Genomic DNA, 14,838 nt, shown 5'->3' with positions numbered 1-14,838 from the left:
TCCTTATCAGGATTCACTTCACATTTTTGCTAGCCCAAATGATTCTTCACCTGCCATTCCCATTTTACAAATTCAAATGCAATGCCAAGGATAGTACTGGTCTCCAAGGAATTCTCACTTTCAGAAGTGATGTTGTTAAGAACATTGCCCTGCTGTTAAGGAGAATCTATAGTGAGAGAGCATTAGGTCAGTGCTCCTACCAACTCTTGAATATAATTGAACAAATTGAATCAGATTATGAAGCTCATTACATCACTCCTACATAAAAATCCTCTGAATCATTCTAAGTCTGATATTGCAGGCTAATGCACATTGGATTTGTTTAGAACAGTTGATCTTTGCCAATTAGCTGGGCCCTAAACTTCCATTCGTGGGTTGTCAAACATGAAATTTCTGGACTTACTGAGAGACTCAGAGGCTGAAGCTGCTGGACCCAGCAGAAGAGTCCCGGCTTGCTGGCATTCCAGACAAATCACCTCTCAGATCCTGTAATGACCGAATTCAATGGGGATTGTAGGGCTTTGTATTAGGAGGAAAGGTTAAGACAGGCAGTTTTAATTATTTTTCTTTAGTTTAATATTTATAATTATTTTGTTCAGGTGGTTTTAGTTAACCTATTCGAAATGTTTAATATTTTTGTAATTATTTCATTCAATTTAAACAACTTTTAAATTTCTCTGAATGTTGAGACATGTAAAAATCTTTAAATTTTTCCCCACCCCCTTTATAATGGGAAAACCAGTCGGCTGTCAAAGCTTCCAAGGATGTTGTGAGGGGTGGGGTCTCCTCACTGTGCTGTCGGAGTCTGGGATACTTCTGGCTAGCTTGATTGGCTCTCCACATCTGAACCAGCTCAGAATGGGTTTGGGGAGGCCTTGGGGATAGGTTGTGGGAGGGGAAGCAGGCCAGCAGTTTCCAACTCTGATGTGGCAGAGGAGGCAATAAATGGCAATGAATCCAATTCAAATCCTACGAAGAACTAAAAGAAATGAAATGCTTCTTCTGGAGTGCAGTGAGATCAAAGAACAACTGCCCCATGTCAAAAACACATGGTGCAAGAGTGGGTGAATAATACGAGCATTGAAGGGCAAAGCAATTTCCATAATTCCTTGGACATAGGTGGCCAGTTAGCACGTTGAGTCCATGCCAGCCCACTGAGCAATCACTTTTCCGATAACCTATTCTCCTCATATTCCTGTCAACCCTTGTCAGATTCTACCATCCACTTACACACTAGGGGCAATTTACAGTGGCTAATTAACCTACTGACCCGCATGACCTTGGGATGTGGGAGGAAACCGGAACACCCAGGAGAAACTTACCTAGTCACAGGGAGATCATGCAAACTCCACACAGACAGCATTGGAACCCAAGGTGCTACAGCTGTGAGGCAGCAGCTCTACCAGCTGCCCATAAATTACCAATTCCCTACGATGGCACAGAAGGAGGCCATTCTCCCCACTGCATCCATACCAGCTCCTGTACAGCAATCCCTTCAGTCTCATTTCCCTGTAGTTCTGCAATTTACTCTCTTGCACAGATGCTAACTTCCCTTTGATTCTTTCACCACTTTAACTACGATAGGCACAATTTGCAGCATGTTTTTAGGGTGTGGGAGGAAACCAGGGCATGGGGAAGGAAACCCATGTGGCCATGGGGAGAAGCTGTAAACTCCACACTGACAGCTCCTGAGCTCAGGGTCGAACTCTAGTTGCTGGAGCTGTGAATCAACAGCACTTACCACTATGCCATTGCGTCCTCTGTGTACTCTTCAATGAAGGACGGAAGGAAGGCTTTGTTTGCACACACTATGACTCTGATATATCCATACCCATACTGGTGGCACAGAATGGCATCAAGTTGCTGAGCAGAGTAATGAAGAGGCAATATCGTTCACGGAAAGTGCCAGACTGAAAGCATGGATTTACCTTGAAGGCATGGAATCAGCTATGGCAAATCCATGTGTTTTCTTTAGTCATTTTGTACAAGTTTCCACAGGCCCTGAATACCAAGTACACGTTCTGTTAGAGAATACATGCTACTTGTAGGCACATGAAGAAATCTCGAGGTACAGCTGTTTATGTTAGGGTAGAGATGTTCAGTGACAAGACCAGGTGCATTCCTGGACAAGTTTCCACATTTCCTGTTGTGCCCCTCCCCTCCCCTCCCCCAACCTTCCATTTCTCCTCTTTCACATTTAGCTGTTAAAAAGGCACAAAATGAATGTTTTTTATCTTTTAGTTAAATCGCACTGTGCTCTTTAACACTGCCTGGGCTAATCTGTTATAGGTTGAGACTCTTTAAGTCTAGCACCCTTGGGACTTGACTGGTGCCAGACCACAAAAAATCTAGATCACAGAAATTGCCCCTGCTAATCTCCCTCTGAGCAGGAGAACTGTTCTCCTTAAGTATAGACACTCCCTAGGCCGCATAAGGGTTCTGAGAACTGTCCGCAACCCAAGGTTTTTGTTAATTGGAAATGCAGTTGGATGGGATCGCAGAAGTTGTACTGGTAGGTTAATTAGCAGCAGATTAGTACAGATCTTAGTTACTTTTAGATCTTAGATAGAATTAGTTAATTAGTATAGATTTGTACTGCAGATTCAAAACATTCCAGATCACGGAAAGCTGGACTAGAAAGTTTCAACCTGTGGTCATTTTTTCATTTATCTAACTCTTTAAGTACTGATATTTTTGAAACTCAAAAAAGGAGCCTTGCAAAATCTGCTTTGCTGCTTAACGCTTGGATTAACTGCATGCTCAAGTGACAACATGGCTCAAAGAGATAACAACTGTAAGTAAGTATTTTCCAGGTTCTCACTTCAATTTTATTTGGATGTCAAAAAAAAAGAACAAATCAAGTTCACAAAGCCTGGTAGGGTTTGTTCTGCTGTTCCAGTCCTCAGCTGTTCACTGGAAGTGAATTAATTTAAAGTGAGATAATTAAGAACTACTTTCATTAGAGGATGCTTTCTGATCATATTGGTTTCTGATGCTGACCCTCATCTCTTGGTTCTTGTGGAAACAATTTGGTTGCTCTTTTGGAAAACTGGATTCAGAATACAGTCCCATTCCTGGGTTACATAGGGGAATACAGAATGTGGAAACTATGTAATGCAAGGTACTAAATCAATGGAAAATAGGAGGTTGGGACCTGGTACCAAGGTTTGATAATCTGAACTCAGAACATCCAGATATTCAAACACAAACTAATGGAATTAATAATTTTACTAAAACCTTTATTTATAATGAACATTAAGCACGTTCCTATATAGAAATTTCTGGGCTGATTAGAGATGGACAGTCAAACAAAGAGATAGGTACCTGCAGCTGTCGTCACACTCAAAGGAGGTGATGGTGGAGACTTGGATCTGGATAATCAGCCCACACCCACCATGCATCCCTTAGACGGTCTACCTAATACCAGCCTGCACAGGCAACCTCTGTACATCAAACCAGGGGATGATTCCTTGCCTTGGGAATGTCAGCAGAGGGAAAGGAGTCTTGCCAGGTTCCCAGTACAGCAGCAAGAAGGGCAGGAGCTCATGCTGGGTCCTTGGATTTGACCTGGCCTTCTCAAAGATAGCTTGGCACTTAATGGCTCATACAAGCAGCTGCCCTTAGAAAATGTTCCAAGCTCACCAGCCACTACATACATCTGGTGAAGATGGCACCAAGGAGTCACAAAACCAACATACCACTGCTCTCACTTTTGGGGTATACTTTAATACTACAGGAGTGTAATTATTTGGAGATACATAGGTTTTTCGCTCATCTGCACTCCATTTAATGAAAAGGAATTGTGAATCTGCAAAAATGTATATTTAAACATCCTCTATGAGTGTAAGCAGGTTAGTTTTAATTAAGTAAATACGAGGATCTGATCTCATCTTTTTTATCAGTGTTAAAGTAGAAGCCAATTTACCTCTGAAATCCAGTTCATCAGCTCATGAATATAAAAAGGGAGAACACTGCATGGAGGTCACTTTTTAAGTGTTAGTGTAAATCTAAAACAGCTCCAGGAACTTGGACAGTCTTTCGGACATCATTGGTCATTTGTTTTGCTTTTAGTATGTCTCAACAGGTGGCTTTTCTGGAAGATAAGTAAAGCCCATTTTCTTTGAATTAACTTGTACAGTTTCCTCAATAATGTCTCAGTGCTTGAACACTGCATTTGGTATTTTGTTCGCTGCTTACCTGTTTAGTTGTTAGCTTTTCAAGTACTCCTACATGGCTTTATACATTTGAAATACAGAAATAAGAGCTCAAAAGCTGCCTTGCTGTCTCACCCCTTACCCTTATTGTGTGACCTAGTGGTTTAAGAAGACAAAACTTGATAACTCACAAATCCACTTTATAATCAATCGAATGCAAGACCTAATAAAGCTTGCTAGGCACTATTACTATCTTCAGTGTCCATTTGATATGATCACTTTAAAGCAAATTCATTAAGATTCAGAAATACTAAAGTTCTTGTGAGCAAATTATTTTCCGGTGTTGACTCCTGTCTCCTGCTCTTTACACTGGTTTTCTGGTAACTAGGTCTTACTCAGTTGGCAGAACTCACAGTGTAACCTGGGTGGATTTAGTATGGTCAGTCATTAATCCAATACAATCTCACAACATGGACGTCCACTATTTTCAGTAATGACAGATATTAACCTTTCTGAACACCAGTGAGAATACAGTCAAGGCAATTAACGTACACAATTATCATTCCTGTCACAAGAGAATTGCATTCGTATCACCTGCAAACAACAGTTAAGAGCTGGAATTGTGGTGAAAGAAACCTTGAAGTTAGAGTGGTTTCAGCAAACTGTTGAAAACACAACTGCCAATTTAAACAATGTACTGTAAACTCAATATTAAAATGCCTGAAATGAACCCAGGAAAAACCCATTGACTTTCAGAAAAGGAGGGAGATATCTCTATTATCACAATGCATGCTAAAAAAAAATGTAAAATATTCTAACATTCCTTAAAGCAATACTTTGCAGTGAGAGAAAATCTTGTCATGTTTAAAGGTGAAAATCTGGGCACTGTTTCAAAATGATAATTTCTGCCACACTCAACTACTTTGGCACATATATTACGAGGTTTTTGGGAGACTACACTCCCACCAACTGAAGGTAGCCCACAATCAAAAGAACAATGTTTTGCAAGATCACTTCAGCTCAAAGCATTTTTCAAATGCATTTGCAAATGTTTTTAAGCTGCCAATCAATGAATGAAGATTCCGTGCTCACAGTGGGAACAAATAGCTGGGTTGTTGACAGAAAATCAAGGACAGAACATACAGTTACATTAATTTACAGACTGCAAGACTGAAATTTTCTCTCAGGTAATAAGCACATTGTTCAATTCAATTTCTGAATTGCTATTTGAATTAATACCAGTTGCAATGATTGCAATCTTGGTATTGGGAGTCCATACCTTGGCTCTTTCCAGACTTTTTCTTTGGTCGTGGTATGCAGCTGGACTCTTTAGAGCTAGAGTAATAAACAAAACAAATCCAGACTGGTTAGCAGGTAGGTCAGCGACTAATTCAAACTTGTAAAATGCTCACATTTACAGATAAATATCAGCTTGCCATAGTCAAGCTCACAGGATCCCATGTCAATTTCACGACGACACAAATTATTCTTTCAAAAAAGCTGAATTTACCATACTGAATTTAGCATCCGAAACATCCTCAAATAATTACATATGACCAGCAATGTTGTACCTGCAACACAATAGCAATGTTTCATTAAAACAAAACCCATCTGTGGATATGTGGTGTATGTTAATAAAACATTAAAGATTGTACCCTTTACATGCCCTATGGTGAGATCTGCTGTGTTTAGTCAAAGTCTTGAAGTTAGCTACACATCAGATATCCAACACAAGTAGATGTTCACAACATAACAATGTCTTGCAACATTTAACAAACATAGGTTCAGCTAATTTAGGTACTTTGCTTTAACTAAAAAGCATGTGTGTTTGTGTGGGAGTTTCTGTAAGACATTTAATTATTGCAAGAATAGGTGGTTGTCCAATCTGATACATCTAATTTACTGGTAAAATTAGAGAGAGAATTACTGTAGAAAGTGTTCCAATTCATTTCAATGCCACATTACTCTTAACATGAACAGAATTCATGAGGGGATTAACTACTCCAAAAAGTACACTTGAAAAAATGATTGTTCTTAGCCTAGAAGTTAAAAGATGAGGTTGGGGTGAAGTTGATGCAAGTTTCCTTGGATAAGAAGCTATTATACACTTCAGTGAATAATTACACAGAAAACTTCTGTTATCTGTGTTCAGCTATCTTGAGTTTACAGGTAATAACGTGTTTAAACTTTATTTAGAAAGTCATCTTCCAGAACTTAGTTACGTTAGGATACTCAAGTAAAAAACCTTGTTCTTTGGTGAGCTGCATGAACTTTATCCTTCTGCAATGAGACTAACGCAACATCCAGGACATATCATTCCAACTACACGAGGCACAGCACCTCCTCCATGGTTTCTTGAACATGGGACCTTTGCAGATGTGATCCTTATCCTTTCACCTGCCAGCTGTGATGACATTGAAACTAAGCTGCAAAATTTTGACTGCAGCAAAAATTATCTCTGCTTTTTCCAAGTTACAGATAGCTATCTCTCAATTTTGCTTCAAATTTTATGCACCTGGTTTATGTATTTTTCATCCACAAACTAACACAAATGCCAAGTGTGATCAGTTCAAGTGAAAATGAAGACTGCAAAGCAAACTGAATTACACTGGTGTAGAAACTGTAGTGCACCTGAATCAGGGGCAAAGGTGGGAGGGAGGAATGAAGGTCATTTGTCTACTGGCATTATCTGTTATCAATCGGTCAGCCGCAGCACCAGTTACTGCCCCCAAGTTACAGCTCGCTGCTCTGCAGAAGCAGGGAGACCGGCCAGCCAGAGTGGCAAACAGAGTCTGAGATTGAAACCAGCAGTTGAGAAGATTTGAGTGGTGGCCTACCACCTTGCAGATCTAGTGCAGGCTCAAGAGGAGCACAGCTATTCCTTCTGGCATTGATGGCAAAAGGGTAAAAGCTACAACTTACACTTTGGGAGGCAGACTCCCTTTAAATGTCACTTGTTCAGCTGTAAAACATTTTTCAGTCAACTACCACCAAATGTAGTGAAGCACGCCTAAAAGATTAATACCCATCTCAGACCTGAGCCTGGTCATCTGGTTATTTGCACTGTTATTTGCTTGGAGTTACGTGCACAGCTTCATTTCTGGAGTCTCTCATTTTTGGTTAGTTGTGCACACACCAACCTTGTCCAAACAGAATCAGCAACAACTACTTGCCTCACACAGAATCATTTGGCTTGTAAGGTTTCCCAGCATGCTTTGCCAGAACATGGTCAGACAAAAATTGAAACCGAAGGAGATGCTACGTCTAGATGCTACAGGTTACCAGATGCTTTGAATGTATTTTAAAGAAGCAAATGGTGAAGGAGAAAGATTTAGAGAGAGTTAAGAACACAAGACAGTAATGGCATTGCATCATTATTCTCGAATATTGTAACACTGCAATTATATTAATGCTATGGACATTAATAGATAACCACACAATACAATAATACTAACACAAAAAAAAAATCACAATGCTATACAAGAATGATGCCATATAGGGAAGGAAGATTGACATTCTTCACTGATTTGGGATTTGTTCTAAAAGTGGCTCTGGACCCACCAACATGGTTGATTCTTACCTAGCAGTTCATGGGCAATTAGGGTTGGACAATAGATGCTGGTGTTGCTGCCAATATCCACATCCCATTTACAAATGAAAATAAATTACACAACATTTCATTGTCCATACTTTATTCTCCATATTTTACTTCTGAGAATTCTGCCCAAATTTTGTGTATAAACATTCATGAAAGAGGTGAGGTTTTCTATTCTGGCATTCCTGTGCACATTAGGTGTGAATATTGGGAAATCTTGCAGTTTCTACTTCTGATTTCCCGAGTGTTTGGAATGGACAGAAATAGTGCAGTTCCCTATAGATGACAGAAGTGCCACCATGAAAAAACCTTCAGTGAGGAATGTAGTAGATACATTTTCCAAAGGTGCTAGTTACATCGGGAGAAAATTGGGAAATGGCAATGATATAGTTAGATTTAGAATTGATATTCACACATTGGAATTTATCCTGCCTTCATCAAAACATGGAGAATGAAGTCTATGTTCTACATCATTACATGATGCTAAGGTTCATCCCAACAACAAGACTTATCCCACTGTGTGGGGCATTTGAGTACATTCTTTTTTTGGATTAAATCCCATTTGTTTCACTTTTGGTGCTGGAAATGAAGTGCTGGTGATTATCTGGACCCTCAGGAACTTTCCTTAGTGTGCCACTGACTTCAGTATCTTCTGTTTGGTCACACTAGCATGGCTTAAGTGAATGATCTTTTACTTTTTTGAATAGAGCTGGGAGGGATGTTGGTCAGATAAGTAGCTTTCTTTTTTGATTAGTGCCAGATGATCCAGAATCAGGTTTATTATGTTGTGAAATTTGTTGTTTTGCAGCAGCAGCACAGCGCAAGACATAAGGTCATAAAAGTTACAAAAATAAATAAATAGTGCAAAAGAGGAATAATGAGGTAGTGTTCGTGGACCCTTCAGAAATCTGATGGCGGAGGGGAAGAAGCTTAAATTTCAATCTCAAGTCAAACTTTCAATCTTTTCAGGAAAAAAAAATTTCTTTAATGTTGCTTCATTTGCACATAAGAACACCAACTTCATTTGCATGCTGTGCTGCAATGGGACAAGAAACTATAAACTTCTGGCATTATTCCAAACTGACAGTGCTTCAGGTAAGAGCACCATGGTACATTATTAGTGAAAATATTAATAACCAAACTCTGAACTAAAGTTCAAACAGAGCCATCATCAGGTTTGACAGTTTATACTGCAGTTTTGTCTGCTTATATTGCACCTTGAAGAGAAGTGAAGTGGCCAGAGGGTCACTTGATCTATTGACCTTTCAGCTGAATATTTCTTTAAGATTTAACAAGCACTGGAGTCACATGCTCATACTCTAGTTTTCTGACATACAATGATAAAGCACAAAGTGATCATTGCCATATCACATCCCGTTGGTTTAGTATAGTTGCTGAAACCTGCCGAAGTTAATTGAATAACCTGCTCTTTGTGTGGCTCTGAACAGCATCTAAAAACCCTGGAAGTAACAACAATCCCAGTGGATGCTTGGTCTGTGGCAAGTGAGACCATGCCAAGTATATACACGTATATGTTTATATCTATAGGAGCTGGAAGCCTAAATGGGACTCACGTGAAACTGTGCAGAGAAATTCATTCTAAACACTACTTGCATTTTGGACATTTATCCTCAAAGACCAAATAAAAATGTTTAAGAAGGTTACTGATTTTGTTTTGCAAACCGATGCAATTGTTTATTCTGGGATGAATTTTTCCCCAAAAGTAACAATGATTTAATGAAGAACCATATGATGTGAAGCTAGAACGAGCCATTGGGCTCATTGAGTCCATGCTGGCTCACAGAACAATCATATTCCCTCACCCACTGACTGGCCTATCACCAAATATTAGCTAACTAGGGATAACTTACAGTGGCCAATTAACCTAATAACCACCTAGTCTTTAAGATGCGGGAAGAAACAGGAGCAGTTGGTGGAAACGCATGCAGCCACAGTGAGAACATGCAAACTCTACACAGACAGCACTTAACGTCTGAACCAAAGCCAGGTCGCTGTCTCTCTGAGACAGCTGCATTATCTGCAGCTGCCCATCTGACCTAACTGAAACCACTAATACATTCCCTCCTGATACATAAAGAATAGACTTGGATAACATACTCTGGCGAATTAATGATTTTCAAAATATTGTATGTAAACATCAGTCATGACTTATATCTTTCCAACTCTTCATAATTCTATTCCTGGTGATAGATCCTAGCAATTGTATTACAACTAACTTTAAACACTTCAGTTTATAGTTAGATGCGTTGTTCCTAACTCCTTTGGTTTTGTGAATGGAAATATGTTCAATCCATTTTATTCCTCTGGTACTGTTCAAGTGACGCAAGAAGATTATAACTAATTTCCTTACTTCTTTCAAAACCATCGGGTAGAACTATCCGGCCTATAATCTGCCTGATTTCAATTCTATCAATTCATCCATCATCATTTTTCATTTGTTTATTGATCTCCAAACTCCTGTCCTTGACTAATCTCCACCCTCTACATACCTCTGATAGTGTACCTTGCTTCTCACTTTAAAGGCCAAAGTAAAATATCCATTTAGATTTTTCATCATGCCATTTTGCTTCAGTATCATTTGGCTCAATGTATATAGCACAAGTTTTCAGTCAGAAGTTTTGAATTCAACCCCAGAACCAGAGCTTCGACGTAAATAATAGGCACCGAGTCCCATTCACTAGTTCAGATGGACACAAATGATTCTGTAGCTTGTCTTAGAAAAAAAGGTGTTGGAAGCATTTTGTAGGCTGTCCAACACTGATCTCTCAACCAGAAGGATAAACTATTTCACTGCTGCTTGAAGCAGATGTAACAATAGTGATTCACAATGAAACATGTAGAACTGAGCTAAAGCAGTGAAAAGCATTAAATTGTCTGTCTGTCTTTCAGTCATACCTTAATCTCCTTTAGCATACCCATCTTCTTCTACACCTTTCTATCCATGCTGTAATTTTGCTATTACCATTGACTCAATCTGGTGGCTTTTTAAGCGCAATATTTTATGTCTTTTTAAAAATTATTTTCTTGCTCTGATTTTGTAACATTCTCTAACTCTCACTACTCCACTCTTACTCAACTTGCACCTTCTGTAATTTATCCATGAAACCTCATGAACTGTTTTGCACTCCCATTGATTTTTGGGCGCACAAACTTATTTTGTAATCTATTTTGATCAATGGTTAGTTACACTTTAATTAAATGCTCTCTCTCATCCTTTGAAAGCAGATTTGATCAAAAACAAAACCTGGGTTTGCCTTTGCTTATCTTCCCTTCAGACAAGGTAGTGAATTAACTAAATTGTGCTCTAATTTCCTAAATCACTTTGAGCGATCAGATTATCAACTATTCCTGTCTGCTGCTTAATCAAGTAATGCCATTTATTTTGTTAGCTTGAAGACATGCTATTTTAACCAGCTAGTTTGATCGTTTTTATTTAATCTAAGCTCCTCCTGTTTTGGTGTTCATATTTCTCATCGTGGGTGAAAATTATCATTACTTTAAAAAAAATCATCCACTAGATAAAATTAAAAATGCCTGGGAACAAGATCTGCGGATGTCAATTTCTGAGGAAACTTGGAATGAAATTTTTAAATTGGTTAATACTTTGTCATTATGTGCTCATCATTCTCTCCTTCAATTTAAAGTGGTCCATAGAGCTCACTTGTCTAAAGACAAACTATCCCGTTTTTATTCAGATATATCTCCTTACTGTGATAAATGCAATAACGGAGAGGTTTCTTTAATTCACATGTTTTGGACGTGTCAGAGTCTTAAAAAATATTGGACAGTGGTGTTTCAAACTTTTTCTGTGCTTTTTAAAACAAATTTTAAACGTAATCCTTTGACGGCATTATTTGGGATTGTCGGAGAAAAAGATATAACTTTGAGGCTTCTGATCTACACATTCTGGCTTTTATTTCTCTTATAGCCAGGAGGGCTGTGTTGCTTAAATGGAAGGGAGTTACTCCGCCTACTCATGCTCAATGGTTACGGGATGCTATGTCGTACTTGAATCTAGAGAAGATCCGTTGCTCAATTCTTGAATCTAACTTAGACTTTCAAACCCTGTGGGGACCTTTTTGGAATTATTTTCAAAACCTTTGACTTGGTGACTAAAGTACAGATATTGGCAATGGATTTTCATTGTCTTTTTTAAAAACCAAACAGCTCTGATTTTTGGTAGTGGGTGTAGATTTTTTTTTATAATAAAATGATCCCAATTTTTTCTTTATTAACTAACTATCACATATGATTATTAGAGTATTGTGATCTCAAATATGATTTAACACAATGTATTCAGTAGTATTGTTACTCTCTTTTTGATGCAAATACTCTGTATTTTTTTGTGGCATTAATAAAAATATTGTAAAAAGAAAAAAAATCATATCAGTTCCCTCATATACATATTCCTACATTTTTCTATTTAGTAAATACACCCAGAGGGTCTATCATATATACCAATCATTTTGTGCCCTCTACCATTCCTTATCTCAAGCCTCAGTACTTTCACCCACTCATTACAATCTCTTCTTTTTTGATGCCACAACAATGCTAATTGTTAATACTTTTAGTCGTCCCAGAAAGAGAACAAAGGGCTGAATGGTCTCCTATATTGTATATTTCTATTTTCCTATATGCATTATCTTATGCTTTTAATACATCTCAAGGAAAGCAATTTAAGACACTGCAGACTTTCTCCATGCCAGGATTCATGTCAGAACTTCTGGGAGCATATCTATGATGAAAGCTGTCAAGAATGAGAATGATTCATATAGTGTGATACGTGAATAGACTTGCTTCACAGCAAAGAGGGTTTCGAACTTGCTCGGTCTTCTTAACATTAGCACTTACCACCTGTAGTGTTTCTTAATGCTTTGCTTATTAATAATAATTCAAGACTTTGTACTATCACAGAATACAACAGCACAGAAAAATGTTACCTGCCCTTCAAGCCTCTCTTTGTGTTTCTTTTCACCCAACGTATTTGGTGCAATCCCACTCTCTAGGTTGCTCCCTCCATTTAATATTTGCCTTTATAATGCAATTATTTCCAAAATAACACATGGAGTCTGCTTTAATAGCATCCTATGCTGCAAGTTAGGTCACCCTGAACCGTTTTACTGCAGGCATATGTTCAATCCACTTGAATAATCTTTTGGTATTTTGGTACTGTTTACTGCAGGACAGCTAAGCAATGGTGCTTGGGGCTTTTAACTCAAAAGGCTTTGCTAATCAGTCTTTTTGAAGATAGTAGCTCAGTAGAGAGTTCCACACATAACTATTTTACAAAAGTCAACAAGGAGCTAAAAAGGAACCGAAAGAATGTCTACTCATGAATCCTAGTGAAAGATTCTGAATTAACTGAACCTCTGTTACATATTCTGGTCTATTATAACAGCACTTGTAAAAGCCCATGTCTCCACACATTCTCCAATCTCTGCTAATATTATTTCAAAAGAAACTTCTGGGTGCAATAACTCAAATTTAAACACTTAACAGTCAAGTCAATGCTGGAATGTAATGTTGGCAGGCCACTACATTGATCACAAGGCACAGAGTGAGAACAGTCTTTCAGGAAGGTAGTTAGCAAAGCCTTGTCAAACAGGAGAGAGAGAAACTAGACTTGGAAACTGGTTCTGCATCTTCCTCTACATCTCCAAATGGTGGATAACGAATTAAGAAATAAGCCCACACTGCGTCTACTGAGCATGAAAGGCAATGGAAAAATGAATTTCAATTAAGTGGGAAAGTAAGAAAGGAAAACATCTTGATAGGCTAGGGGTTAATCAAGTTTCTCTGAGCTGACTTTCAGTTTCTATTCCTTTAACGGTGCTAATCTGAAATATTTTCCAAGGAATTGTTTACAATTGCAATGATTTATATATTACTTAAAAACCCCTCTTAAAATCCTTCGTCTTGTGCCGCTGGCTAATTTTGCCAGGACTGCGCCCACCAGCACCAACCTTGCTCGAGTTTGTGGTGTCACAGTATGGCACCTTGGTAACATGAGACAGGTAGATAAAGCGACAAACTCAGAAGCTCAATGTAAACATTGGCAACTGCCTGTTCTGGAGGCAGGAAACCCAAACCACTGCTTTATTTCTATCATATTAACTCACATTACTAAACTTTAAAACCAATGGAAATCCAAAATAAAAATCAGGAAGTTCTGGAAACACACAGCGGATCAGGCAGCTTCTGTGAAGGGAGAAACAGCTAATGTTTCAGGTCTCTTTTTTCCTGACCTACTGAGCGTTTCCAGCATTTTCTGGTTTTATTACTTATTTTATTTTAAAATGTCATAAGTCTATTCTGTAATTCCCATAGTAACATTCATTTCAAGACTTTAATTAGTTTTACAGAATTTATTTCTTTTGTTTTATTGTTACCATCAGTCATTTTGCAAGTTGGTACAACTGAGAAAACTCTGGCACTTGACTCGTTCTGCACAAATTTCAAATGCCCTTAGTCAAACTAATGGCAAACTCATCCAGAATCACTGTAAAATATTTGGATACTTTTTTTCTGATTTGTATAGGAAAAAAAATGCTTGTCAAAGTATATATTTCTCAGCAGCCTGAGACATTGAGACATCATTTCTTAAGTCATCAAACTTGACTTCATTGCTGCAAAGTGCTTTGGTCGAGATGCGAGTTCACATATGGAGATCTCATGGATTCAAAGTTGCCTTTTCTTTGCATCTTGCAGAAAAGAGCTACGTTTAAAATAGGCGCTTATGATAAATATTTACCTCAATGAAAGTAAATAGACTAATTTGTTCGCTCAATCACTTCAGACACTAAATGCACTAAATTGAAAAGCAGGCTGTTTTACAATGTAAATATCAAATGCAAGAAGAGACCATCCTGCCCAGGTATACAACCAGCATTAGCATTGTACAGTATTATTTTAATGAAAATGAGCTAAATTATGAAGATGTTCCTGCAGTTTTAAAGTTCAGACCATTGTCCATTATTTCAGAAATATCACTTTGGCCGCATCAGCCGCCTATATACACTTGGTCTAAAGAGATCTCCAGCATTATGCTGCCACAACTCAGGAAACACT

General features: G+C 38.3%; 1 protein-coding gene across 4 annotated transcripts in view; it reads right to left on the bottom strand.

Annotated features, from left to right (window-relative positions):
* Nucleotides 1-14,838, bottom strand: part of myocd (myocardin) — a 475,084-nt gene that overhangs the window by 53,360 nt on the left and 406,886 nt on the right. For all 4 annotated transcript variants that reach the window (XM_052033032.1, XM_052033033.1, XM_052033030.1 and 1 more), the window contains one exon: nucleotides 5,434-5,489. In XM_052033032.1, the coding sequence (XP_051888992.1) occupies nucleotides 5,434-5,489 (56 nt within the window). The remainder of the gene's footprint in view (nucleotides 1-5,433; nucleotides 5,490-14,838) is intronic.

Source organism: Pristis pectinata, chromosome 18 (genome assembly GCF_009764475.1).
Source record: "Pristis pectinata isolate sPriPec2 chromosome 18, sPriPec2.1.pri, whole genome shotgun sequence".
In the NCBI taxonomy this organism is placed as follows: Eukaryota; Metazoa; Chordata; class Chondrichthyes; order Rhinopristiformes; family Pristidae; genus Pristis; species Pristis pectinata.
This window is presented reverse-complemented; position numbering and strand designations above follow the sequence as displayed.